General features: G+C 51.9%; 1 protein-coding gene across 1 annotated transcript in view; it reads left to right on the top strand.

Moving 5' to 3' along the window:
- Window positions 1–26,666, top strand: part of ABLIM3 (actin binding LIM protein family member 3) — a 117,353-nt gene that overhangs the window by 64,943 nt on the left and 25,744 nt on the right. The window contains exons 5-14 of the mRNA XM_019506433.1: window positions 2,093–2,205; window positions 7,628–7,754; window positions 9,717–9,810; window positions 16,895–16,982; window positions 19,387–19,445; window positions 20,370–20,441; window positions 20,936–21,091; window positions 23,558–23,587; window positions 25,200–25,329; window positions 26,338–26,436. Coding sequence (XP_019361978.1) covers window positions 2,093–2,205; window positions 7,628–7,754; window positions 9,717–9,810; window positions 16,895–16,982; window positions 19,387–19,445; window positions 20,370–20,441; window positions 20,936–21,091; window positions 23,558–23,587; window positions 25,200–25,329; window positions 26,338–26,436 — 968 coding nt within the window. The remainder of the gene's footprint in view (window positions 1–2,092; window positions 2,206–7,627; window positions 7,755–9,716; window positions 9,811–16,894; window positions 16,983–19,386; window positions 19,446–20,369; window positions 20,442–20,935; window positions 21,092–23,557; window positions 23,588–25,199; window positions 25,330–26,337; window positions 26,437–26,666) is intronic.

Raw genomic sequence — 26,666 nt, forward strand, 5'->3', positions numbered from 1 at the left:
TGCAGGACGAGAGTGGGGGGCACAAACAGATCGGGGGGGGGGGCAGAATGGAGCAGCTGAGGGGTGCAGCTCAGGGTGAGATGCAGGGCATCTTGTGTGGGAGAAGCTTATCCAGACCCTCATGCTCAGAGATGTTGCACATAAATGTGTTTGTGAGAGACAGGGAGGAAAATGAGCAGGGAAAGCCTGCTCCTGAGTAGACAGGATGCTAAGATTTTTACAACCCTGGGTTTTTGGGAGCCAGCCTGTGTGTGGGAGGGAGTGAGCTGACTTGCCGCAGTATTCCCTGTTCACAGTGGCTGTGATTTAGTGCTCAGGCACATCAGCTGGATGAAGAGCACAATGGAAACAAGGAGGGCTAATGGTGGATGGGGTAAATGTCACATGCTGAGTCACTGGTGGCTAGTGTGAACACGGGGAGCTGTTAGACCAGAAGTTCAAGGGTTACTAGTGTCACGACGATCTGTCTGCTTGGGATGAACTCTCGGATCCACCAGCACATCTCTGAGTAATGCTGGAGGGGACAGCTCTATTATTTTGCCATTCAAAATGATGTGAGTTAATTAAGGGATTACTAATGAGCAGAGTGGATGGAACCAGCCACTCAGATATCCTCTTGGTCTTATTCCTTCCTGACTCATATGCCTCTACCCCTGCTCTCCCCGTTCGGGGACCCCAGCCACAGCCCAGCTGCAGGGTTGATCTGCAGCCCACCCACAGCTCTTTCAACTCTGGGCCTCCTTTGGCAGAGGTGCTCTGAAGGGGGTGAGGGGGCTGGGACACAGGCGCCTTTCTAAGAACACAGGCTGAGGACCCCTCAGACTCACCATTTATTGAAACCAGCAGGACCTCGATGTTTTATTTTGTGGTGGGGCCTGGACACAGCATGAATCCAAATGGGGTCTGTCTTACCTTATCCCTTCAACTGAGGCACCCATTTATGTGCCAAAGAAGGGTCACAGCTGAGCTTGCCATTATTCACATTCTCCCCTGGTAACAGCTGTGGGCGCTGAATCCAGACAACAAGAAACTAGCTCTCCTGAACCATCAAAAACAAGGCCAGCACAGGGTAACCACTCCCCAGGGATTGGAGTACCGGCAGCAGGACTAGGCAGGGGCCAGTGCCCCAGGCTGTGAGTAAGCCTGGCTTAGCAGCATGAAGAAGGGAATCTGACATATGCTGAAGAAAAACCAGCTAGAAGACACTGCTTCTGGGCTCCTGCATACACGCACACAGTCTGTGAGGACATGGAAAGGAGGTGCCCTCCAGGTGTGGGCCACACCCCATGCTTTTCAAGGCAGGTAGTTACCCTGGGTCTCTGGCTGCCTCTGGGTAGAAAGCTGCTGGGCTCTGTGTGCTGGTATCCAAGCAGCACTGCTCACCCTGTCGCACAGCTTGGCATGCTCCCTGCCACCCTGGCAAAGGAGCAGAACAGGGATGGCCACCATGACTGCATATGTCAGTGCATGTGTGGTCTCTACTCCTGTGTTTGCACATGCACATCAGTGCATTCGCATTCTTGTGTTTCTGCACGTTTGTGCATGTACGTCACTGTGTCTTTGGGCATGGGCATGGGCATGTGCATCTGAAAGTGTGGGACTGTTGGTGGGTGGAAATGATTGGGTGCAGAAGTGTGTGTGTGTGTTCATTCTCTGGCTGTACACATTCATATGGACCCTTCCTACATAATTTGCCCTCCCCCATATCATTCTGTTGCTTTGTAACTACTTCCCTCTCCAAGCATATACACACACTGCACGTCTGGTTCTTCACATCCCTCATGCCCTTTCTGCTTCTCCCCAGACCTGCTGCCCTCCTTTTTCCTTCCCCACTTCCCTGGTACAGCCTGTGCCCTTAGCAGACAAGGAGATAGTGCTGCTCCTCCCTCTGCAGTCCAACTCCTCAGTGGGACTAATCCCACTGCAGCCAGCGTCTCTTACCCTGAGTGGCTGCCCCATGAAGGAAGGAGCAGAGGCCCATGGAAGGGATCAGGATGACAGCCTGACCTGGGAAGCTACCTCAGAGCTTGGGACAAGTTCTGAGTAGGCAGTGTGTGTTTCTCATGCTTTCCTCCCTTCTCCTTGGCTGCAGGAAGCCGTTCCCCATTGGAGACAAAGTGACGTTCAGTGGGAAAGATTGTGTCTGCCAAAACTGTTCCCATTCACTGATCAGCACCAAGCCCATCAAGATTCATGGGCCAAGCCGTAAGTCAGACAGATTTGATCTCACTCTCTTGTGCAATGGCTACAAAGGGTTAATGAACGATGACTTTGCAGGTGGTGTTTTCAGGTGACTGCAGTGGCCACTGCTCCATGCTAAGTGATTGTGGCTGGGGTGGACTGTGCCTGTGCAAGATCCAGCAGTGGCAGGCAGAGCCGGCTGGATCTGGATCCGACTGTACTGTAGACAGCATGATCTATGTTTGCTCCCTGATGTTTCCTTAAATGTACTTCTTGGCTGGGAGAAATGTGCTCCCTAACGCGGTTACAAACCCATGCTTTCCTAGCCACAGAAGCAGCCAGAGGCAGCACTGGAACAGACATCTGCCCTAGCGAACGGCCAGTCTCATGCGTTGCTCCTCTGGTGCTACATGTGTGTCTCACACCAGATTTCTCCCTGGGGTGATCATAGGAAATGCTCATGCATCAGGATGCAGCATAGTTTCTAGTCAATTTGTGGGCTAGTAAGGGAGGCAGTCTCAGCTCCACCAGCCATTTTCCTGTGGCTTTGCAGGTTGCCGCTGATGTCTGAAATTCCCTCATTTATTAATGAACAAGGAGAGCCTGTTGCAGCCCAAAGCTGTCTCAGGGAAGGTTTGAAGGCAACACAAGGCTGCTGGGACAGCACCCAAACCCTTATCTGGCAGTAAGGAGTGGCAGGGCAGAGTGGCATGGTCCCACTGTGAATGCTGGGCTTTGCCAGGCCTGATGCAGGTGGTCCCGGGACAGTCTCATTTAGGAAAATCAAAAAATGGGAGCACAGCTCAGCAGCATCAGAACAGGGCTCAGCTCACTTGTAATAGGCAACAGGAAAGTGCCTGCCCTAGTACCCAGTGCTTCTGGCTGCTCAAGAAAAGAGGGTGGCCATCAAAGAAAGCTGCTTGCTTGCTTGCTTGCTTGCTTTCTTCAAGTTCAGTTCATAGGAATTGAACTGAGCTCCAGGTTCTCTCCCTCTATACCTGAGCTTCATCCCACATCAGCAAGCACCAACTTGCACAGGTGTTTATTTATTTCCTGTACCCGACTATGAGAGCTGGTCTTGAAAAGCCAGCCCTGGTTTGCCCGTTATACAAGGCCTGGTCCAAAGCTTCCAGAGAGCAGTGGAATGGCCCCACTGGCTTTCATGGGCTTGGGCTCTGACTTCAGGCCTTCTTGGTGTTTGTTTTATTTGTAACTGTCTTCCTTTTGCCTCTTTCCCACCCCCCTTTTCTGTCTCAGTCTGTTTTGTGTCCATGGTGCTGCACTTTGGCTCTGAAAGCTCTTGCCTCTCTCTCTTTTGGCTTGTCCGAGCTGCTTCCGCAGCTCTCCTGAGACATTGCCAAGAAGCGCGCTCCCTTCACCTGCCCCTACTCAGTCTGTGCCAAACCCAGAAACAAGGCAGCAGAGTCACCCTGAGAGCACAGTTCTTGAGTCCGCTGGAGACACAGAGCTTGAGGGGGCCCTCAGGGCAGCCTCACTGCCTTGCTTCTGGATTTGGCTCAGCCGGGCAGGGCCGTGCTTTCCAGTGGCGCCTTCATGAAGCCGCAGGAGCGGTAGAGATGTGCCCATTGTCCCTGGAGTCTGCCTGCCTGTAATGTAAAGATTTTCCTGGCTGGTTGCATCTTAGCTGAAACCAGCCTAATGTCTGATGCTTAGTTCTAGTAATCCTTGAGCTTCGTGCTGCCGTTAGTAGGAGCCCATCCTGAGGGAGCAGGAAGGAAGTTACGATGAGTTAATAACCAGCCTGTGCTTTGCTGGTGCCCACCTGAACAATGTCTGTTGTGATCCAAGTCTTTGGGGAGAACTGTGGCAGCATAACTCTCATGCAGAAGGCTGAAGGAATTGGGACCATGCCGTACCTCAGTGACCAAGCGCCTGTCGTGTCAGCAGGACCCAGCTGCTAGGTGGTTGGGACACACGCCATCTCAGGGGTAACTCTTCCTGCCCTGCAGCACCGGAAAGGGTCACCGCTGAGACCAGGATAAACCCATCATGACTTGGACCATGGCAGTGAGACAGACCCACTCCAAATACTCTGCTGTTCAGCAGGTGCTCAAAAGAAGGACTGGCACATCACAGTCAGATGCCAGGCTGGCCATGCTAGGAAGAGCCAGGAAAGGTAGTGAAAGGAGAAGTCCTGATAGCATTAATGCTAGAGCCTGCAAGCATGTTTGCCATGGACAGCAGTAGGAGACCACACCAAAGGGGGTGGATTTGTCTGCTTAGAAGAACCTTCTATGGAAAATGATGCTTTCATCAGGTTTTTTTCTTTCTCCAGTCAGAATTCAGCAGGGAAGTAGCAGTTGCTGTGCTCTGGACTGCTTTTCTTGTGCCCGCTCAAATTGGCAGCTGGGGTTGATGACCCAGTAGTCAAACTCTAGTCATGCTACTGGATGTGTGCCCAAAACGTTGTGGTAATCACATGAAAGTCCTAGTATTGATTTAGTAGGAACAGGCAGAGTCCAAAGCTTTGGCTACCTGTTATCATCATGTGAAGGGGGCCAGCGCTTGCCATTTTTGCTTTCGCATCTGATGCCTCTGGTCATGGTCTGGGGCCCTGAACTATGGGCTTTCCCAGTATGGGTCTGATCCATATCACAAACATCACTCAGCAAGGTTCAGTGACCTCTCAGATGCAAGAGCAGGGGAAGGCAAAATCCCATTTATTGTTTGAATCTTGTAACTTTAATAGAACCAGCCCCTTCTGCTAAACCTCCCCCTTCTCTGTCAGGTGTTTGCTGTTGTCTCTACTTCACTACCCTGGTACTGTCAGTGGAGAGGCCTGAGTTACATGGGTTAGGATTTTAAAACAAAATTCTCCTGCTTCAGGGAAGGAGCCAGCCACTAGCTAATGGGTTTATGAAGAAAGATTCCCTTCAGGCAGGTTTTCCAATAATGGTGCATCTCAGGGGTTTTCCTGAGGTGTCTGGTATCGGCTGTTGTCACAGAGCGTGTGCTAGTCTAGCGGGACCACTGATCTAAATATGTGACCCTGACACATAGTCCTAATGGTGGTATCCTGCTATACTACATTCTCTTTGGCACAGGCAGGAGAGGCCAGCAAAAGCCACGCTTCAGCTGGGACATGCCTGCTGGATTCAGACATGACAAGCAGCAGACGCTAGCACTGGAAGTAGCCAGGCCAGGTGTATCAGAGCCAGAGCAGGGGAGTGCAGAGCACTGAGTCGCTGTCCCCTGGTGTCCATTAGCCTGCTCTTGGCCATGGGAAAGGAAAGGGAATCCACGAGTGTTATCTCTTCTCCCTCCCTCTGATTTCTCTGTCCCGTCCTAGTCAGGTGACCACATCCTCCTCTGGAATCCACTCCCAGAGACGCTTTCTCCAGGCTGCGGAGCTGAGGTTACCCGTGGGCACCATGAATTATTCATAGCCAGCTGCAGACAGTGTCCAGGATGTGCCTGGACCAGGGTGACATCTGCCCTTGCTCTGGTCCCAAGCCATGGTCGTCACCCAGGCTGCAGGGCCACAGACCCCTGGCAGAAGTGAGGGAAACACTGTGGAAGTAGTTGGCTCAATAGCTCAAGGGCAAATATACCCCAAAAGCAAGGCCACTGGCTGCTGCTGAGAGGCTCCCTCAGTTCCCTGGAAAGCAGGTGAGCAGTGGTCACCAAATGTATGGGGGGAGATGTCAGAGCTCAGCAGGGAGCAAGTCCTAGCTAGCAGGGCTTAACTAATGTGCTTTGCTGCCACTTCGTGTACCAGGTCCAGTTACCCTTTCAACAGTGCCAGGAGACTGGATACGTGGGGGGTGAAGTGCAGCCGTGAAGCCCTGAGGTGAGCCGAATGAAGCACACCCTCAGTGCTGCCATGAGCTACTGCCTGGCATTCAGTGCAAGGGAGAGGACTGAAATCCCTTTGGAGAATGGCAGTGAAGGGGTTACAAAGGAGCCCTTTGTCCCCTGTGACACCTGCCCTGAAAAACCTAGATAATCCCTGGTGGGCTGTTGGAGGGGAGAGAGAACAGCAGAGAGGAGTCAAGGTCAGGTCTCTCAGACCCATGTACTTCCTGCTGCCAGCCTCCGTGGGAGCCAGGGAAAGCAGGAAAGGAAGGGAGTCTGGTGCTGCCAGGTGTTTCGCACTAGCCCCTACTCCTAGTGGGAGCCATGTGTGGGGACTCAGACATGGGTCAAAAACTGCTGTCATTTTAACCTCTGGGCCCCCTGCTTTCAGGTCATGACCCAGTGGGTAAACCCTGCTCAGCACTGGGTTTCCTACTGGTGGCGCTGAACTGGTGCTGGTAACAGGTTCGAGATGTCTGTGATACCCCTTCTTGAGCACTCACCCAGTGACCCCTCTGTCTTGGGCCAGGCTTGGGCATCTGCTGCTCTGTGCTGTAGGTTCATGGCGTAGTCCCCATGCATTGTGCCCACATGTGGTCTGCACCCTGCATTCGTGGCCCAGCCACCCTGCTCTCCAAGGAGGAGAAGCCCGGCTCTACCTCAGCTCAGGCTGTGGAAGGCAAAACACTGGGACTAATTAGGGAATATGCTGATGAATCATATTCCCACTGGAAGGAAAATGCAGAATGTGTTGGGGTAAATGGATAACTCAGCTGAGGCCTCCCTTCTTGCATGCACATGGAATTGTTTGAAGGGGTGTGTGTGTGTGTGTGTGTGTGTGTGTGTGAGAGAGAGAGAGAGAGAGAGAGATCGTGGAGTGTGCATACATCTCCATGTTATCCTGTACACAGTGTCTGGAGGGGTGGGTATGTCACCTGTCTTTGATTCTCTCTGTGGCCATGGGACTTTTCTTTACCTCCCTGTAACTGGGTTGTCTGTCCCCCTAAGAAGGGGCAGTCAGTCCTGTGAAAGACATTCAGCTGTGGGCCTTCTAATAATGAGGTATTGTCCCATTAGGCATTTAAAAACCCTACAGGAGAGGGCTGAGAGAGAAGCCTGTGAAAGGATAGTCCGAGAGGAGGAAGCAAGCAGTGCCTGCAGCTACCTGCTAAAAGACAATCCCAGGGGCTGTGCAGGGAGCCAAAAGCCAGAGTGCCCCTCTAGAGGGCCTGGGACAGGGCACAAGGGCTTTGTGTTGGCTTCTTTGATTTGTTTGCTACCTAGGGGCTATGGGGCTTCTAAGGACTGGCTGGGGTGCTCATAAGAGAGCACAGCCCCCTGCCAAAGCGACAGGCTAGGAATCCCGTGTACATTTCCCTGAAATTTTAGGCAAGTCGAGACACTGCCCCACTATTTGCCTCAGTGTGGGTGGAGTTTTTAATGCTTAGAGCACAGTGTCCTAGGTCTTACCGTAGGCAGAAGGAAGTGGTAGTGGGGCCTCCCTGGGAGGCCATGAAGTTTGCTAACCCTTGGGATTTTCTCCTGAGTTTTCCAGGTCCTTCCGGTTGCTGAGCCCTTGCCTTGGAAGCTGTGGTGGTTTCATGCTCTTTCCTGTCCCTTGTCTCTCCAGACTGTGCGGGCTGCAAAGAGGAGATCAAGCAAGGCCAATCACTCCTGGCCCTGGAGAAGCAGTGGCACGTCAGCTGCTTCAAGTGCCAAACCTGTGGGATCATTCTGACCGGAGAGTACATCAGCAAGTGAGCACTGTGTCCCTCTACCCTTTGTTCCTCCCAAAATCACAGCCACTTGCTGGGAAGGGAGTGAGGCAGAGCAAGGCTGGGAAGGGCAAAGATTATTGCTGTAGGACTTGGGACGTGTGGGCTGTGTTGTCTGGTGCACGAAGGTCAATGGGTGGATACCACAGGCACAGATCTAATGCAGAAGCCCCTGTTCCAGAGGTGGATTCTGGGAAGGAACCAGCTGGTCACCTATTTCTATACCACAGCTGGCTGGAGGGATGCAGGCAGGGCATGCTAGCTGCATCTCTCGGGAGACTTGAGGAGGATCTAGCCATGCCTGTGAAGCAGATTGTGACAGCGCTCCCCCTCACTTGCTCCCTGCTGGAGGAACCACTGCTGGCTGGTGAATACATGTCATAGATGCTCCTTCTGGATGAAATGTCAGACCCAGCCAGGCAGGTGTCCTAGGCTTTGGGGTTGTTTACACATGTGCTTTGGGCTTCAGGAGGCAAGGGGGTGGGGTGCTTTAATTAGAGTGGCTCCGCAGCTGCTCTAATTAAAGCATCCAGAGCATCATGCATATCAGTGTTCCCCTGCTGAAAAATGGTGTTGGGGGCTCTTTAACTAAAGCTCATTCAAAGAGCTTTAGTTAAAGTGCCTCCACCACTGTTTTTCAGCATGGGGACACTGATACCCAAGACTCTGGAGTCTGCTGGAGCGTGGTAATTACCACGATTAATCGAGTCTGCTCCGATGCACTGTAATTACAGCAAGACGGAGCAGCCTCGATGTACGTGTATAGGCACCCTGGAATTGCCACATATGGGAAGGATTCTCCGCTAGCTTGCGTGGGCTGTGCTGCACCAGGAGAGCTGGACCTCTGCGCTCTGCCCTCAGGAGTTGTGGTACTGGGCGCACGGCTGTAATGCTGGAGCTCTGACAGCTTGTTTGGTGCGGACCACCAACTGTATATCTAACTCTGAGGCCCAGAGCAAGCGGCAGGGAAAGGGTTTTTTTCTCGGCATGCCAGCTGGCTGCAGGGTTTCTGACTCAGGCCTTGGCTCATGAACAATCCCGCCTGCCGTCAGGCTTCCACAGTCCCCCTAGGCCACTGCAGGCAGATTCAGTCACATAAGCAGACAAGAGCAGCTCTGTTGTGTCCTCAGTTCACTCCTTCTGCCCCAGTACTCAGGCTTCAGCTGTCCCCAGGGCCTGGCCTGGCCCAGCCCTGCTGAGCCCCTTGGTCTGAAGCTGATCAAGGGCCAGCAGCCCAAAACCTGGCTGTGAGATATGTAGTTATGGCAGGTTGGAGACAGCAAGTCAGTATGGGGCCCTCAGACAGGGAGTCTGTGAGCAATGAATCCATGAGTCCCCTCCTGTGGGTAGGGGCCTGGCCTGGCTCCTGGGGTGGAGGAATTGGGCACTTGCCCTTCAGGAAAATGTGTCCTTCTCTCCGAGCTGCTCCCTTGCTGCTGGAGCAGAGTGGGGGAGCACTGAGGCATGAAGTTGAAGCCTGTCATGGAGTCCTTGCCCTGCCCCTGTGCAAAGTAAGCAATGCTGAGGAGCCTGAAAAAAACGAGCCAGCCAGGCAAGAAGAGCCTAAAGAAGCAAGATTGGAGGACAGGGCCTTGGTGGGAAGGGTCTGGAAGAGCATGAGAAGACCCTAAGGGAAAAGTTGGGGAATGGGGATGGGGGGTGGAAAAGCTGAGTGAGCAATGGAGAAGATGCCCTCTTGGCTTGCCACCCGCCTTCCATGGGTCACTCATTCCCTCCCTTTCAGCAAGGGAACCGCTTTGCAAACATCTCAGTGGGCTAGTCAGTCTAATGAGGGCAGCATCTCAGGAGAAATGCATTGGAAAGCCAGTAGCATGCACAGGCTGGGGAGGGTGTGTGTCTTGGCTACCTTGTTTTGTGTCTTGGTTGTCTCCTTCCTTTCTTCTTTTCTCCCTCTCATGGGCTCTGTCTCTCTCCTCCCCGCAGGGATGGCGTTCCGTACTGCGAATCTGACTACCATGCTCAGTTTGGCATTAAGTGCGAGACTTGCGACCGGTACATCAGCGGCAGGGTCCTGGAGGTGAGTCAAGGCAGCTAGGGGGCTGCTCACTTCCTTCAAGTAACTGAGGAACAGGGTGAGTGAATCTCACCCACCACAGAGCAAGCCAGTCACTTGCTGTCAAGACCACCCCAGGGAGCCCTGGCTTAGGCTGAAGCTCTGGCCTGGCCCACTTTCATTGGCCTTTCCCTAAATCCCACCCTGCACAATCTTTAGGTCCACCAGTCACAGGTGTGAGTGACACAAATGACAGACATGCTATGTGATTAGGTCCACTGCAGGGCCCTGGGGCACTGAGCTCTTGGATCCTAGTCCCAGCAAGATAAGTGTCCAAATGTGTTTTGAAGGCGTTCAAAGTGGGTGCTTGAACAGACTGCCACCTGAGGCGGTTCAAGCACCCGCTTTGAGCACCTTTAAAACACATTTGGATGCTTATCTTGCTGGGATCCTATGATCCCTGCTGACTTCCTGCCCCTGGGGTGGGAGGCTGGACTTGATGATCCTCCGGGGTCCCTTCCAGCCCAAATGTCTATGAAATCTATGAAAGTCACTGCAGTAGAGGGGTGGTAATGGGTTTTTCTTCCTGTAGTTTCCTTACCTATAAAAAAGGGCTCTAGATATGCCTGAGCTTAGCATCCAAAGTGCTAAAAAGACAGACTGAACAGGAAGTGGTTGGGAAGAGAAGCGCTGTCATCTGGCTGTCATGGGACCAGAAGCAGAAGCATCACTGGGAAGGCAGTATAAGTGGCTGAGGTGATAGAGGCTGGGTGGGTAACCTGGCACTGCTACTGGGTCCAGAGGTTTCAGCATGCTTGATTATGTGCACATCTAGCAGGTAGGAGCTTGCTACTCAGAGCTGAGAGAGTTACTGTGTTAGCCCAAGTGGCAGGACTGGGAAAGTTCCCCTGTTTTTTTCCTTCCAGATGGCTGTTGTCTGCAGGCATGTGCAGGCAGGGGGTGTTACAGCTGCTCTGGAGCTGTGCGGGTTCTTCAATAGCATCGTAGCCATCCCTGTACTGTCTGAGCTCTGCAGATAGATGGACGGGTAGTTGGATGAACAGATGAACAGAAGCAGCGTAGTATTTGTTTGCAAAGCGTGTTGCCCTGAACCTGGGCTAGAATTCAGTGCTATCCTCAAGGGAATCCACCTTCCCCAGTCTCTGCAAACTAAGTTCCTTGCTGGCATTAATTAGGGAACATCTCCTCTCCCAGGTACCACATGGATGCAACTCAGCTGCAGTGGTGTATTGTAACCATTGTAACCATCAATTACAGCACCTGCCCTCCCGGTGACACTATGACACTGGCACATTTCTCAGATGCTTTCCCCCAATACATTCACCTAAAGTGCTCCAGAGCCTGCCCACCCACCCTGTCTGTTGCCATGGCAACAAATCCAACACGGCTGCTAGTCATGTGCCAGTAGAGGAAAGGAGCTGTGGTGCTCAGCCTGCAAGGAGCAATACCAGGGGCTGAGCCAAGCATCCTGCTAGCCACCCTCTTGGGAGGGTGGAATGAGCCGGCTGGAAGGCTGCAGGCATCTGGGGGAGTCCGGGAAAAGTTAGAGGTGCAGCAGCAGTGCATGTAAATGATATGAGAGAGCCCAAAGTATCTGAGCAGTGCTATGTGGTTCTTCTAACAGGGATTTAGTAGGCCAAATTGTGCTGAACTCTGGGTTTGATCCTTTGACAGATCCCTCCCCCACCTTCCAAGGGGATTTGGTGCAAGTACCACTCAACCACAGAAGGATCCCAGTGGCTCCTTCTTCTGTGCTCCCATTCCTTCTGTCACCCTAGCAAGCCGGATGTGCAAATCAGGAAAGGAGGGGGAGGCATCTCCAGGAAGGCGTTTGGGCCCCACCTACCTGGCATGAACAGGACAGCACCGATCATGGAAGGGGACTTCAGTTGTTTGGATGCCTCAGGCCGACCTGCGCTAGAACACACCAGGCGGTGGTACAGTGGTTAATGATCTCCTACCATTATTCAGGCTGCACTGCTAGTGCAGAAGGCAAATCAAGGACTAGCTGGGAAGAGACAAACACACAGTGACTAGGGCTGGGGCTGGACTGCCAAATCCACCCTCCTGATTTGGTAGCTTTGGACAAGCCCCTGTCCATCTACAGCTGGATTTCCTCATTCAGGTACCAATTGTGGCCTGCCACAATTCGAGTGCTTTGAGATGACAGCAGTTCCCAGCAGGACCGTGGTTAGTATTCCCTTGCGATAGGTATGACCATTGGATGCTGCTGCATGGTCAGCCTACTAAATCCCCAAGTGGGAGGGAGTGTCTTGTGCACAGTTCTGGTGTTGGCAGCCTTGCACTTTCTGGTGTTTTTCCTTATGCCCCCATTTCTAGAGTCATGGATTTCTGTGATAATCTTGATTTCCAGTGATTTAACAAAAGCAGGTTTCTAGCCTTTGCACTTTCAGAAGAAACCCAGGAAGTATAACCCAAAAGCAACCTAAGGGCACAGAAGGCAAAGAGAAAAACCCTTACCCGAGAAGAAAAACATTGGGATTTTTAGGTAATTCTGGAGTGGTGTTCAGACACCATGGCCAATTTTAAACCATTCTTGTAATGTTTCTGGGTCCTGGTGTCTGAATGGGAAATGGAGCTGAGAGGACTGCAGGCTGGCCGACTCATTCCTGGGTACCTTCCCCTCACCACGGCTGAGCTAGAGGGAAAGGTTGTAGCCAGCATAGGACCATACATTACCTAGTTCACCGTCTTGCAAGGAGGGGATCCATCATCTCTGGAGCCTGTTACCCAGATTCCTCAGAGAACCAGAGGCTGCCTTAACTTCCATCTTCTTAACGCCCATCCCAGGGGTTGTATTTCATGCTGCAGTTCCTCTCTACTCCCTCTTTAATGGCTACATTTGCCCCGTTACACCATATCATCTATTAGTAACCAATGCCACCTTTCACATCCACCTCTACCACAAGTCTATGCCTCGGCATCCCCAAATGCAGGCTGGGGATAAGGATCCTTTTGTGCCCCACAGCAAGATGTGAAAATGAATCCTGTAATGTCATGCAGGTCTCTGAACGTCAGCCATATGTCTCATTAGCTCAGATCTCAGTGGTGACACTGAGTCTAGGCAAGGGAACCTCCCTGTGCCAGTAAGCAAATGGGCTGGACATAAATCACTTGGGCTCTGAGCATGTCTGGGTAGACTTTGCATGTGACCTTCTTCCAGGTATTGAAATGGAGCTTGATGAACTTTGCAGTGAAGGCAGCAAAGGGAGGGAGGTGCCAAGTACCCTATGGCATTATTGGCCTATCCCAGGGAACCAGCTCAGTCATGCTGTGGAATCTGACCCCAGCCCCTCAGCGATCCCATGTCTCTTCGGAAGAGACTCATCCTGGCCATCTGGCTAGGCAGTGGCAATCACACTAGGTTAAGGTGGACACCCAAGAGCCTATACGGAATTCCTCCCTGTGAAGCATTCAGCTTTTGCTGTCTTCTCTGACGGCGTTTGAAACAGAAGTCTCCTTTAAATAATTTTAGGTCTTAATGAGCCTTCTTATGCTATCCCATGAGCCTTTGGGTTTCCAAATGACTACGAGTTGTGCAGTCAGCCTTGAATGATTAATGAGTCTTTAAGGGACCTCGGGTAATAATGAACAGGTCTCTTCACTCACAGCATCTCTCAGGCTTTTATGGGGGCTATAATTTTAATCAATAACAAGCAAACAATGCTTTCATCTGGTTCTGAAGTGTAATTTCCTCTCCTTGAAGAGGAAAGGAGGGTTCTTTTTTCTGAGGGCAGTATTTCAGTGGAGATGGTCTCTATTGTGGGGTGCAGTGTAGGTACTCCCAGACAAATGACCTGCAGGTTTCCAGCCTTTGTCAGCCCTGTGGTCCCTCACAGCACAGCTGTCTCAATCCCAAACTGCATTCTCCTTTTCTGTTCCCATCTTGGGGTCTAACCCAGTTTGACCAGAGCATGTCCTCTTCTAGCCCACCCTGCTCCAGCTCTTCCAGCATGCATCTGTCCTTAAATGTGTCACTCTGTCATAGCAGTCCTACATTCCTCCTGTATAGTAGTAGCCAGTGAGCCAGAATGTGGAAGGTTTTGAGCTATAGAAATCATCTATTACCTGAGAAGATCAGAACTCCAAACTCATCTCTTTTGTGATCTTCCCTGGCCTTGACAAAGAAGAGATTAGCTCGTAATTGTCAAAGGGTGTCTATAATTTTAGATGACTTCAGGCACCTACAGATGGAAACACCTGAAATGACAGGCATTTGATCCCCTAATGTTTTCAAAGCCTGTAAAAATTCAGCTCCATTCAATGGGATTAGCTGCCTCATTTCCTCTGTGATGCCAGCTCTTTTGACACCACCACAGGGTCATCATCAAAGGATGGCCTATTATCAGTTGATGTCATACCTGTCTACCTGTAGATACTTAGAGCCTGATCCTTCCACAGTCGAACTCCCTGGGCAAATTCCACGGGCTACAGGGATTAGCACTTTGAGGTCCAATCCCAGGTTAAAAATTGTCATTAGGAAATATTGAGGGAGTTGCTATGGTTGCTGATGTCTCATATGATTTATTTACACCCTGGGTTGTGATCACTATCTAAAGCTCCATCATTGTGACCTGTTGTCATGGAGGGGGCATGGTGGAATAGCACTGCAGCAGCCAAAGGTGTGGTCAGCGTGGTATGACCAGTGTTTAGATGGTGAGTACCTTGGCCTTCTTTGACTGTATTTCTTGCATCTGCACAGATGAATTATGCCCACCCTCCAACCTCCCATCATCCCCTGCAAAGTGTCTGGAGTAAACTGAGCTGTGTCTTTAGGGACAATGGGAAATACAGCTCAAGCTGTAGGCAGATCCAAAGGGATAGATTTGTGGTTTCAGAAGTGGGACAGGCTGAGAGGGTGTATAATCTGGGAACAACTGAAGAGATTGTTTCCAATTTGCAATATGCTTAAATGTGATATATTGACCACAAAATCCTTGTGGTGGAATCTCATCAGGGACATACCTTATCCTTGTTTTCTTAGGGATTGAACCAATTCCCACTGAAGTCAATGGAAAGTCTCACAAACTTTGATGAAAACTAGAGCAAGCTGTTAGTTCTTTTGCTTTGAGTGCAGGATCCTCCTCCCCAGTGAGTCCTACAAGTGACTTTTCTACCTGTCTTTTCCTTTGGGAGTGAACATGATATAGATAAGAAATGGATGCTCCATGTGCATTCGCACCCACTGAGCTCCATGGATTGCAGGCAGTGCAAACAGCAGCAGAGTGAGCTTCCCCATACATGGCTCTTGCCGACACTTACTGATCTTCCCCTGCTGAGGGGAGCTTGGTCTACATGGAACACGGGTGAGCCTATCACGCAGGGACAGCCAGCAGAGGCCAGCCAAGCAGTGCTGTATCACCCTCTGATTTCATGCAGAGCTGCTAGGAGCCCTTGAGTGGGAACGCATTCCCAGGTAGGGCCGTGGGCACACAAATGGGTTACATCAGGACAGCTTGTTTTGCCACAGGCTAAAAAAGCTGCAAGCACATGATGCTGAAGTGATGTGTCCCCACCCCAAACAGTAACAAATTTACCCCAGATGAATCACAGGCAATTTTCTCACGCTCTCAAATGCCTGCCTGTCAGTGCACAGCCTGCAGCTGCCTGGGTGTGACGTGTTCTGGGCTTATGCCTCAAGCGTTGCTTCTCCCCTCAGGTGGCCATAGCCTAAGCCGGTGCCATGAAAAGCTCTGCGCGTGATTAGTAGTTCCCCATTCATAATCTCACTAGTCCTCTTCTTGATCCCCCCTTGTAGCAAATGATTCCCTTTTCCTCTGGACTCTCCCAGGTTCAGACTGATACTGTATCCAAGTTAACTGTGCCCCTAGAAAATTGCAGACTCCTCCCCATCCTTCATTCCCTTAACAGCTTTAAATAATCCTTCGCCCTCTTATATTATTATCATAAAATGTCCCTCAGGGGTTACACACTGTACAGCACAGACCAGGTTTCAGTGCTGCCTGGAGCCAACTGCGGCCTGTGAGCTCCAGCGCCCAGAAAACGAGCCTGTAATTGAAATTCTAACAGACACATTGAGTGGAAACAAGCTACCAATTAAACCTATTATCCTTGTCAAAGGGCAAGGGGAACAGCCCAGCAATGTGCCACTGGGGAAATAGCAGGTTGTTACAGCTGAAGTTTGGGCATGGTTGGCACAGAAGGGGGCAGGAAAGTTTTTCTGGTGGAAGAGTCTTGAGAAATGAGGGCAGGGGAGAAATAATCAAGTGGGAATCACTTAAAAGGGGGGCTGCAAAGTGAAGCCTTGGGTTCCCTCTGTACTGTGAGATGCCTGCTTGCTTTCAGAAGGTAGTCAAAATCCCAGGGTTGGTTTGGAAAATAGGAGCCTGTGGCTTTTGTTTGATAGGTCATAGCTGTGACCCCTTAGTGCAGCCCCCCTGGGGCTGGACAGGGCCAATGACAGATACAAGGAAGATACTTTGGGAAGTTGGACACACAAAACATCCCTGCAGCACCAAAGGAGTGCTATGTTGAGACACACTGGGAAAGATGGCTGCAGTACTTAGGAAGCTCCACCAATCCCCACATGAAATCTCTGACCCCTCAAGGAAGCCCCTGGATCCCTCCCTACATGCAGTAGCTGAACAATAAGTCATTACCAGTTACTACACTTGCCAAAGTCAAGATTTGAAGGCTGGAGTGGCTAGTTAGTTGGATTTGAGCTTGCTGGCCCTGATTTTCTGCAGTCCTGTTTTGTGGATGGTCACTTCCTACAATGCCAAGCGAGTGTGGAAGGCTGCAGACTGGTTTGGCAATGGTGCACGCTACCTGAGTACCTGATGAATGGGTTGATTGGAGGAAATGGGACCTGGGGCTCTGGTTCCCTTCATGCATCATGGTTAGGAGGATGATAATTCCCAAACATCCCTGGGGCTAGGTCAACTTGTGTGGTCACTTGTCAAGGCACTTTGCTCTACTTTGCCATTTCCTTCTTTCCTATGAGGAGCGTGAAGGATACTGGGCAGCTCAGACCCAGGAGAACAGCGGAAAAAGCAGCTCAGCAATTTCTGCCCATTTAGATGCCTGATTTCTCTGCTTGTTGCAGGCAGGAGGGAAACATTACCACCCAACCTGTGCCAGATGTGTCCGCTGCCACCAGATGTTCACAGAAGGGGAGGAGATGTATCTCACAGGTATGGACATGCTGGCCATGAACACTGTCTCCATGTGGCAATCTGCTGATCCCAGGGCATGTCAGGAGTGGGTGCACAACCATGTGCTAGGCTCCCCTGGCAGATGGTCACTGAAGCTGTGGTTTAAATATGCAGTGCAGGGAGCCAGGGAGGTTGCCTCACTACCGTGAGTGGAGGAAACTGCAATGCCTGTGGTAACGTAGGAAGTGCCCTATGCTGTGGCTGTGCCACTAGGCCCAGGCCCAGCTAATGGGTAGCTCAGATGTGGATCATGCAGGGTGGTTGTGTTCATAAGATGTCAGAGAATCTCCTGCCTGGATTTCCTCCCTGGAGATTAGACCTCTTCACTCCACAGACTGCTCAGTTATAGACTATTGCTCCCTCCTCACTATGCCTGAAGTCCAGCAGCGCAGAGGTACTGCTATCTCCAGGCACACAAGCAGTCCCCCTGTGACACTTGGCAGTTATCTCTTTAGACAAAATGTTGCTCCTGGTGGGGAAGGAACAGCGTATCCAGGCCCAGGCAGAGCCCATGCTCATCACCACTCTCCTCCGCTTCCAGTTCAGTAAGCCAGCAAAAGCTGTGAGAACAGTAAGGACCTCTCAGAGACATTTTCCTAGAGGAAACGTTATTCCTCTTGGCCAACTTCTTCCTTACTCAAAGTCATTTTCAGCAATGCCCTCGCACACTGCATACGAACCTCATCAGTGCTGCCAGGGTGCAGTAGACATAAGTACCGGGAATTCTCACCTATGGCTGGAGAACCACATCGTGTCTGTCCAGGAATGTCTGTGGCATCCATCACCGCAAAGCATTTCATAGAATGACCCTGTGAGGGCAGGTCAGGAACGAAAAAGCCCCATTTCATAGAAGGGTAAGCTGAAGTACAGAGCGAATAAGCCTTATGGTCTCAAAAGTAACCACCAGATTTGGGTTCCCAACTTCAGAAGCAAATGTGGACAATCCATGGCACCAAGGATGTGCCCCGTCTGCCTTAGTGGGTCTGTGACGGGGTTGGTGTCTGAACCCTGATGTCTCAGGCCCCACTCTAGTTCCTTAGCCAGAAAACTAATCTCCCTCTGTTTCCTGGTTGTACTGAGTGTAGCCCTGAAGAGATTGAGGCTTCCATTATGGGTATCTGGGTTAGAAAGAAACAAATGAACAGGCCTTTGAAGGATCTCAGCCCTGCCTCGAGCTGCCTGTGGGGCTATTTCGAGCTCAGAGGGAGGGTTTGTTTTCTCTTTGCTAACCTGCAGTTGCCTGTTGCCCTGAGTCATTAATTACCCATGTGGATTTGCAGGGGTAATTGCAGGGCTGGGTGCCTCCCGCCCTCGCACCGCAGGATTCATGGCAGGAGCCCTCTGCTGGGGACTGACAGACTCCTCTGTGCGCTTAGCGCTGGGGAGTGGCTGTGCCATTAGTGTCACGCTGAACTGTCAGCTGGCGTGGTCCTGGCAGAGGCCCTGTCACTTTGGTGGGGGAGGCAGAGGCATGATCTAAGGGCTGTGCACCTGGCTGTCTCTCCCAGCACGCGGCCTGTGACAGCCCAGCGTCACTGCAGGGCACTGGGCCCACCAGGTGCCACCCAAAGGTGGGTGGAGGGAAAGCAGGGAAGGACAGGGGCTGGTTTTCTGGCTTTGATAGTTCACAGTTTATTCCTGGACTGGGAGGTGAGCATCAGAGGAGCTGCAAGGGGGATGTGCCCAAGCTGCATTCCCAGTTGATGCTCTGATGCTCAGTTCCAGAGTGGGTGGGGGTGGGTTTATGTTATGGGTGAGCTTTCAGCCACACAAGCCAAGGCATGAGTTCAAGAGTCTCTATTACTCTGGAAAGAGCAGACTGCAGCATGACTGTCACTCCCACCTAGTGCAGGGAGCCGGCATGGTGACATACTGGGTACTGGGATTGGAAAGCTGCCTGTGATGCGACAGACTAAATTCTTATTCAAAAGGCAGTCCCTTCTGGGAAGCCCCAGTGCGAGGTCTGGATGGTGCCTGGGTGTAAGCCGCATTTACGTCCCAGGCAAGAGGAATTTTCTGGTCCCACGCTGGCCTCAAAGGCCCATTCTCACCATCATTCATTGTTGGGTGCTGACAGTGTGCCTGTCACTGCATGAGACACAGGCTTTGCCCCCCACAGCTTACAGGCTAAACAATGCATGACATGCAACTCAATGCTCCCAATAACTAGCACAGCAAATCAGCACTAGGAGGGGTCCAGGGCTAGAACAGCAGGGCAGTTTAGGGCAAAACTGAGATGTGTGGAGGTTCAGGGCAAGGCTGCTGGTCAGGACTGAAGGGAGTGATGGGGGGTATGTCTGGCTCCAGCTGCTAGTGGTAGTTAGGCCTCTTCCCTGGAGAGCTAGAAACTGCTGACCCTGTGCTGTGCTGTGCTGGGTTTCAGGTTCTGAAGTGTGGCACCCCATCTGTAAACAGGCGGCAAGAGCAGAGAAGAAACTGAAGGTAAGTTGGAACATTGGCAGTGCATGAAGGGGTGTCTGTGAGAGGTGAGGGGGCAGCGGGGTACAGTGCAGGGTCACAGACAGATACCCCTGAGACTGCCCTGGGGGGTCTAGCACATGTCTGGAGACGAGTTGTGAGGGTGGCATGCAAACCAAGAGCCACTCTTTGCACCAAACTTCCCACAAGAGTCTGGTCCGAATGTCAGCACATTCTCAGCCTCCCACTTCCCATGGCAAGGGGGCTCTCTACAACCCAGTCATAACCTGCAGGATGCCCTGTCTTCCTTCAGAGACTCCATGTTGCAGCCACCGTCCTTCTGCCCACAGGAAATTATTGACAGGCCTCCGTTTGGAGGCCAGTGGTTGCTCCATAACTGTCTTCAGGAGGCACTGTTGAGAAGATTGAGATCCTCCCAGCAGAAAGCCCAGCCAGGCTCGGTGCTTTTGGCAGGTTTTCATTTGAGTTTAGTATCTTGTTTATTGGTTCCCACTTTTTAAACAGTAAACACACAATGCAGAAATGCTCCAGGCCAGGGGTGCAGTCACCAGATGGTCCATCAAAGCTGTCTGCCCTCCCACCTTTCCAGACACAGGAAATCAGCCAGAACAGTCCTGCACTTCCCCACACTGTCAGTGACAGCTTCACAGTTGCATTCCAGGATATGAGTGCAAAGTGTAGTTCCAGTGTGTGTGTGTGTGTGTGTGTGTGTGCACACATGCATGCTCACAGAGACTTGGGTGTGCCCTCTTAGTGTCCTGTCATCAGATGTTGGGCAAAATTCATCCCTAATATAAGCAAGTGAGACTCCGTTGACTCCTTACCTCAAGGATGGCCTTGTCTTTTTGCCCTCCTGTCTTCATGGTATGAGTGAAGGCCACAGATCACTTGACCTCTGATCTACTTTGTTCTTTCATGTTCACACAGCACAGAAGAACGTCAGAAACCTCCATCTCACCCCCTGGTTCCAGTATTGGTTCCCCCAACAGAGTCATCTGCGTAAGTACAGGTCTGCTGGTGGAGAAAGAGCATGGTGACTATGCCCCCCTCCTCTAGTCTCTGGTGTGCTGGGGGAGTGGCATTATGCATGCCCTGGTGAGGGCAGATTAGATGTCTTTTCAGAACTGGGAGCAGAGTTCCCAGTTCCCAGTTCCAGCCTGCAGTGCAAGGAGCACCCATGAGGTCAGGCCAGTCTTTGGGCTACGGGGAGCTCCTAGCCTCAGCAGGCCCTGTGAAGACAGAAGAGTATTTCACAGGCTGTTCACCACCATTACCCTTCCAGCCCCTTTCCCACTGGTGCCTCTTCTCTCCTGGGGGAACTTAGGGCTTCTTGTGAAGACATCTCCTGACCTTCCCCCTTCCCTGTGGTTGCACACTGGTTCTTTTTGGTCTGTTAGCCTCACGCTGTGTATTCCAGCCTCCCCCTTCTTCCTCCCTTTCTCCTTATCTTTCTCTCTGTCTCTGTCTCTGTCTCCATCTCTCCCTTTCCTCAGGCTAAAGTGGATAATGAGATCCTTAATTACAAAGACCTGGCAGCTCTTCCCAAGATTAAAGCCATCTACGAGGTGCAGCGTCCTGACCTCATTTCCTACGAGCCCTATCACAGATACACATCGGATGAGACGCTGGAGAGATATAGCTATGGGGAGGTACTGAGTCTCCGCGTGCCCAAAGAGGGCCTCAGAATCTAGCAAGGACTGAGGTGGGGGGGACACAGATAATTGTGGTTCAGCAGATCTGAATCTGAAATAACTGTGCTGATTTTAATGGGGTCACTTCAGATTTATACCTGGTGAAAACAGAAGGATTTCACCTTGGATATCTCTGATGAGGATCTGTCATCTGGTAACTGGCCCAGATGGAACAACTTTGGTGACAACCTGTGCTACTGTGGTTCAGGTGAAGGAAAGCCAGAAATCAGCTACAGCAACAGGCAATTACAATCTGGATCATCTATGGCTCTGGCCGAGCTGGGGGAAGCCATTTAGGATGAGCATAGATAGCACTTAGCAACTGACAGGGGGTGTGGAGAGAAAGGACTCCCTGCAGGAATGACTTCCCCAGGGAATTTCTTCAGCTGCATCCCAGGGCATTTCAGGCCATGAAATGAGTGAAGGGAAGCCCTACAACCAGCCCCATCCCAGGATGGGGAATGGGCAGATCTCCAGCAGGGTCATTCTATGCCTGGCTGACCTCCTTATGCACCAGTGGCACTGCTGAAAAGCTGGCTGTTAAGGAGCTGACACCTATTTTCCCTGCAGTTATTTTCCCCAAGGTGCCCAGTTCCAAATGAGAGAGAACAAGATGGCCAGGGACAGGGTAGGACAGCCAATATCTGCCGCTTCCTCTTCTGATGGGGAGAATGCAGATGGAGGGGCCTGGTGCCTGCCATATCTGTGGGATCACTAGGAAGCACTTTGTGGAGTGATGCTGAGGCAACACCTAGGATGGAGCAGCCCCTGCCTCACCTCCTGGTACAAGCTGGGGCTACTAGGCAATTTCACCCTTAGCTAAATGGGAAGGAGAGGAGAAAAGAGGACTTGACTAGGGTCCTGATCCTGTGCCCACAATTCCCACTAGGATCAGCAGGCACTGAGGGCAGGACTGGGCCCTTTGAGTTGGTTCTGGAAGTGGCCTTTGTAACTGCTGCCCATAAATGCCCTGAAATCTCCTAGGTAGAGTGGAGTCACGGTTCCTCACGTGCCAGTTGTCCAGCCTTGCTTTGTCCAGGCCCCTTAGTGGTCCATGACCTCAACACCAACAGGGGAGCAGTGACTGTGCTTCACAGCAGAGCTTCAGAGGCTCTTGCCAGGTCATGAGGGTTCAGTCTGCCTCCTCCTGGGCTCAGACCAGGGAACCAAGATGTAGCGGGCCTGATTCTTCTCTTACAGGTAAATCAAAGTGTATCCCAATGAAGGTGTCGACTTTCGTCTGGCATAAAATTGATATAGGCAAAGAGCAAATCAGGCTATTGACTGGGATAAGCACAAGACCTGGGAGACTTAGGGTAGACCCCAGCTGCCTTGCATCTCTGCCCCCTCACTGGGGGGTGTCTGTCTGCTGTCCAATAATGGCCAGTTTGTGAGCATAATAGACAGTGACCATTGCCTGGACACTTTCATTCTGTAGCTTGGCGCCCATGAGGATCTGTGGACTGGATCCACATGTGAGTGGAAATGATCCTCCCCTAAACAGAGAATGCCAAGTGCTGTGTGGGGATTGTGCTGCAGGCAGAGCTGGCCTTCAGTGGCCCAGACCTCCAACGCTTGGGGGCTGATCATGGAGACTGCAGCTGGAAGGTAGCACAGGAAGCTCCTCTAGGCCAGGTGCCTCTCCAGCCTGCCATGAAGAGCCCTGGAGGTTTTGGCGTCTCCTGTCCTAGGTGTGTCTTGCTGCACATGCTTCCTCAGCTCCCAGGGAAGCACCTGTGAGGAGCCTTGTTAGTACCTCTGAGACCTCATGGAGCTTCTCAGGTTCAGTCCACCGTTCCTCTTTCTCACCCTCTGTGGGTGTTGCCTCTTACTGCACACCCTGTGGCTGTTACAACATCAGCCTTAACCTCAGGTTGAAACTGAATCTGGAGAAGTCCCCTTTGACCTTAGGCGCCAGTGTGGACAGAAACAGGACCCTCCTGGATGGAACATCATACTTGGAGCCTTGATGTAAGTGTGCAGCCCAGGGTGCTCTGAACACAGAGGACTCCAGGAGGGGTTTGATCTGGGGGCTCCCTTGTTGTTCCCCTTTCCCAGGTGACTGGGGAGAAAGCATTTGCTTCATCAATCTCCTCCACTGGGCATCTTCCCTGGAGCAGTAACCAGGCAGGACCAGTGCTTCCCCTCTGTTCTTTAGACCAAGCTGAGGTAGTGGGGTAGGCTGCTAGTTGTTTCCCATTGATGGAGCCATCTCTTCTGCAAGCTCGGCTCAGTGCCTGACAGCTTTAATGAGACTGTGTTTCTGCTAAGTGGACTATAACATGGAGAAAATGAACTGCTCTGTGATCCTGACCAGTCGTGTCTCCTGTTAATCATGTCCCATCTCTCTCTCTTTCTCTGCCTCCTGTCCTCTCTCCCCTCGGATCTGTCTCCTCTCCTTCCTGGGCCTCCTGGCACCTTCAGTCCCTTGGAACACTGTCTCCGTATTCTCAGGTAATTACACAGTGCTCCAGCGCCTCTCGGACTATGATGACAGGGTTTAAATAGATTTATAAATGGGGGCCTGACTGGACCAAGGTGACTCTTAGTGCCAACAGTGGGAGTTTTAACCAGTACAGCTGCTGGCTGAATGCCTTCTTGCTCTTTTCTTTGCAAGTCCCCAGAAGTCAATGCACTCACTGCAGAGTTGGATATGGCCTGCCTGAACTAGTTGGAACTATGTGGATGTAGTTTTGTGCAGGTAACAATTTTAATGTCAACTGCACAGGCCTGTCTGCTCTGCCCTTGCATCATGGGTGGACTAGAGGAGAGTGGAGACATTGTCTCTCCTGCCCTTGTCCTTTGGCACATCATAGAGTATGTGTGTGCATTGGTACTAAGGGCCATCAGGTTGACAGGACATGCTTTGTGGCTGTGGTGTGTGGGACAGGCCAGACCGGTAGTGTAACTGAAGGGGGGAGACAGGGCAGAAGCCCTGGGAACAGCCATTGCCACAGTGACTGCTGAGCACACCACTACAATAGGCACAGCTGGAGCTGGAGCTGGAGCTGGAGCTGGAGCTGGAGCTGGAGCTGGTGCTGCTCCGGGTGCTGTGTGGCTGCCCTAGGCACAGAGCTGTGCTTCTCCTCCTCTGAACCAGAATGGATGTTCTTGTAAACTTTATAGACAGCCATTAATCCCCTTGTTGCCTGGGATCACAGATGACCGGACTCAGTGACCCAAAGGGTCCCTTACAGCCCTGTGTTCTCATATCCACCAAGCAGTGATGGGCCCATCAGTTGAGTCTCAGAGTGACATTGATGGGCTCTGGAAAGAGCCATGTCCAGCCTGCCCTAGCAAAAATGAAGGGGCCTTTTTGAGGAGAAGGAGGACCCCTTTTTTCATGGTATGACAAGAGGACTGAACGGGGAGCTCTTCAAACAGTCCAGCTATGGAGGCCAGGGGAATCTGGTTGTTCCCAGAGGCTCCACTGCGGACAGGCACAAGAATGCAGTGGAGCCATTGCTTTTGAGCTCCCAGCCTGCTGGGAGAGCAGGACATCCATGGGCACAAGCTGAGCATGTATCTCCAAGTGCTGGATATCTGCTGCTTTGCACTATCCACCGCCCACTCAGCCCATATGTCTGTACTTAGTGCTGTTGCCAGCCACCCACACGTGCTGTGCACCAGGATCAGACCCCCCACAGCTTTCAGTTCCCAAAGACAGGCCTTGACCTAGCATGTTTAGAAGGGGCAGTGCTGCTGGGAAAGAGGGAATCAATACACAGCCAAGCAATTCCAACACATCCTCTGTCTGTTAGAGCGTATGTCTTTGGACACATCTACACCAGCCCTTGACATGACAGAGACTTTCAACTCCCAGCTGAGATGCGAGGTGCCCTTGCTGCCAGATACTGCATGACTGAAGGGATGGGAGGTATTCCCTTGGAGGAAAAGGAAGACTGTGAAGTGACCTGGTTCTCTCTCTGTCCCTATGCACATCCCCCTATACCCAATCAGCCCTTTAGGAGACACTAAACACCATCATTGTCCTGCTTCTGCTGCGTTTTAGCCCTAGGACCCTGCAGGTCTTGCCTGTTATTCACCTCTTCTTTTGCTCTTCTAGGACATCTATGAAAGCATTGACATACGGCAGAGACGAGCTTCCAGCCCAGGCTATGTTGACTCCCCTACCTACAGCCGCCAGGGCATGTCCCCCACCATCCCACGGTCCCCATTTCACTACTACCGCTCAGGTAAGGACACCAAAGGCACCACTACATTCAGGTCATCCCTTCTGCCCCTGGCAGAGACCAGCACAACAACAGTCACAAGGACACATGGGCCTCTCCCTGTGGCCTCCACAAACTCAGTACATCCCTTTGCCAGCAGTATGGGTTCCATTGGCAAGCTTGACTGTGCACAGGGATGAGTTAAAGTCAGGACGTTAGGGCCATGGGGTGACTCGTTTCCCTTGAGATGCTTATGCACAGCACAAGTCAGCTAATTCTCCTCTGGTGAGAGGCAAAGGGGCAGACTAAGGGAGCTTCATTTTGTCTCAAGAAGGAGCTTGTTCAAAGCTTCTCCCTATCTCCATGGAAAACCCGTGACAGAGGAAAGCTCCATGCCAGAAATGAGGGGTGGAAGGAAAATTGTTTCCTCTGTTCGTATCTTGAGCAGTGCTGGGTGTTTCAGAATGCATGGGCTGCAAGTGAACTCCCCACATGCATGCATGCACATACATGCATGCGCAAAGACACACACACACACACACACACACACACACACGCACACAGCCTGGGCCTAGCTTGTTGGGGGTGAGGAACTGGAGTGCAGTTGGGCAGTATCCCCTGAATGCTGGGGATGGGCAGGTAAACCCAAAGCCAGGGAGTCTAGCAAAACCTCAGCCCCACAGCTTCCCAATTTATCACTCAGCAGGGTCCTGCCCCTTCAACAAGCCCTTTGCACAGCCTTTGCTGGAGGGCAGAAGACTGCCTTAGCTCAAGAAGGACAAAGACCTTAGGCAGGGTTTGGTTCCCCTGGAATGGGGCCAGGCCAGGCCCATGAACTGTGGGCACCTGTGGATTCACCTCTGCCTCCCTGAGTTCTCCCTTCATGATGGTGCATAGAAAACCTTCACTTCCACCGCAGCCATTGGCTCACTGGCGGTTTGCTGCTTTCTAACACAGCTGCATTTAACACCACTTTTCTTCTGCCTCCTGTTCTCTCGGTCACTGCCGCTTCCTCCGCTCCGTACTTTCCAGGCACAGAGAGTGGGCGCAGCTCCCCCTACTATAGCCAGTTAGATGTGAGGTCTTCTACTCCAACCTCTTACCAAGCTCCCAAGCATTTCCACATTCCAGGTAGGCTCTGGAGCCCCCCGGCCTGTGGGAAGCCCCGTGTCTGTGGCATGCCTGCATGTACTGTATGTGTGTCTCGCATGAATAGCGCCACTACCTACCTCGAGCCGGTAAGCGGTAGGACACATCCCCTGGGCGAGGCCATCCATAAACCAGACCTGCAGCATCCCCTTCACTTCCCTGCAAGTCCCCACTCACTCGCCCTGTTCTCCACAAAGCCAAGTTCCCTACAA

The sequence above is a fragment of the Gavialis gangeticus genome, unplaced genomic scaffold, assembly GCF_001723915.1.
Source record: "Gavialis gangeticus isolate Ggan-Ray unplaced genomic scaffold, GavGan_comp1, whole genome shotgun sequence".
Taxonomy (NCBI): Eukaryota; Metazoa; Chordata; order Crocodylia; family Gavialidae; genus Gavialis; species Gavialis gangeticus.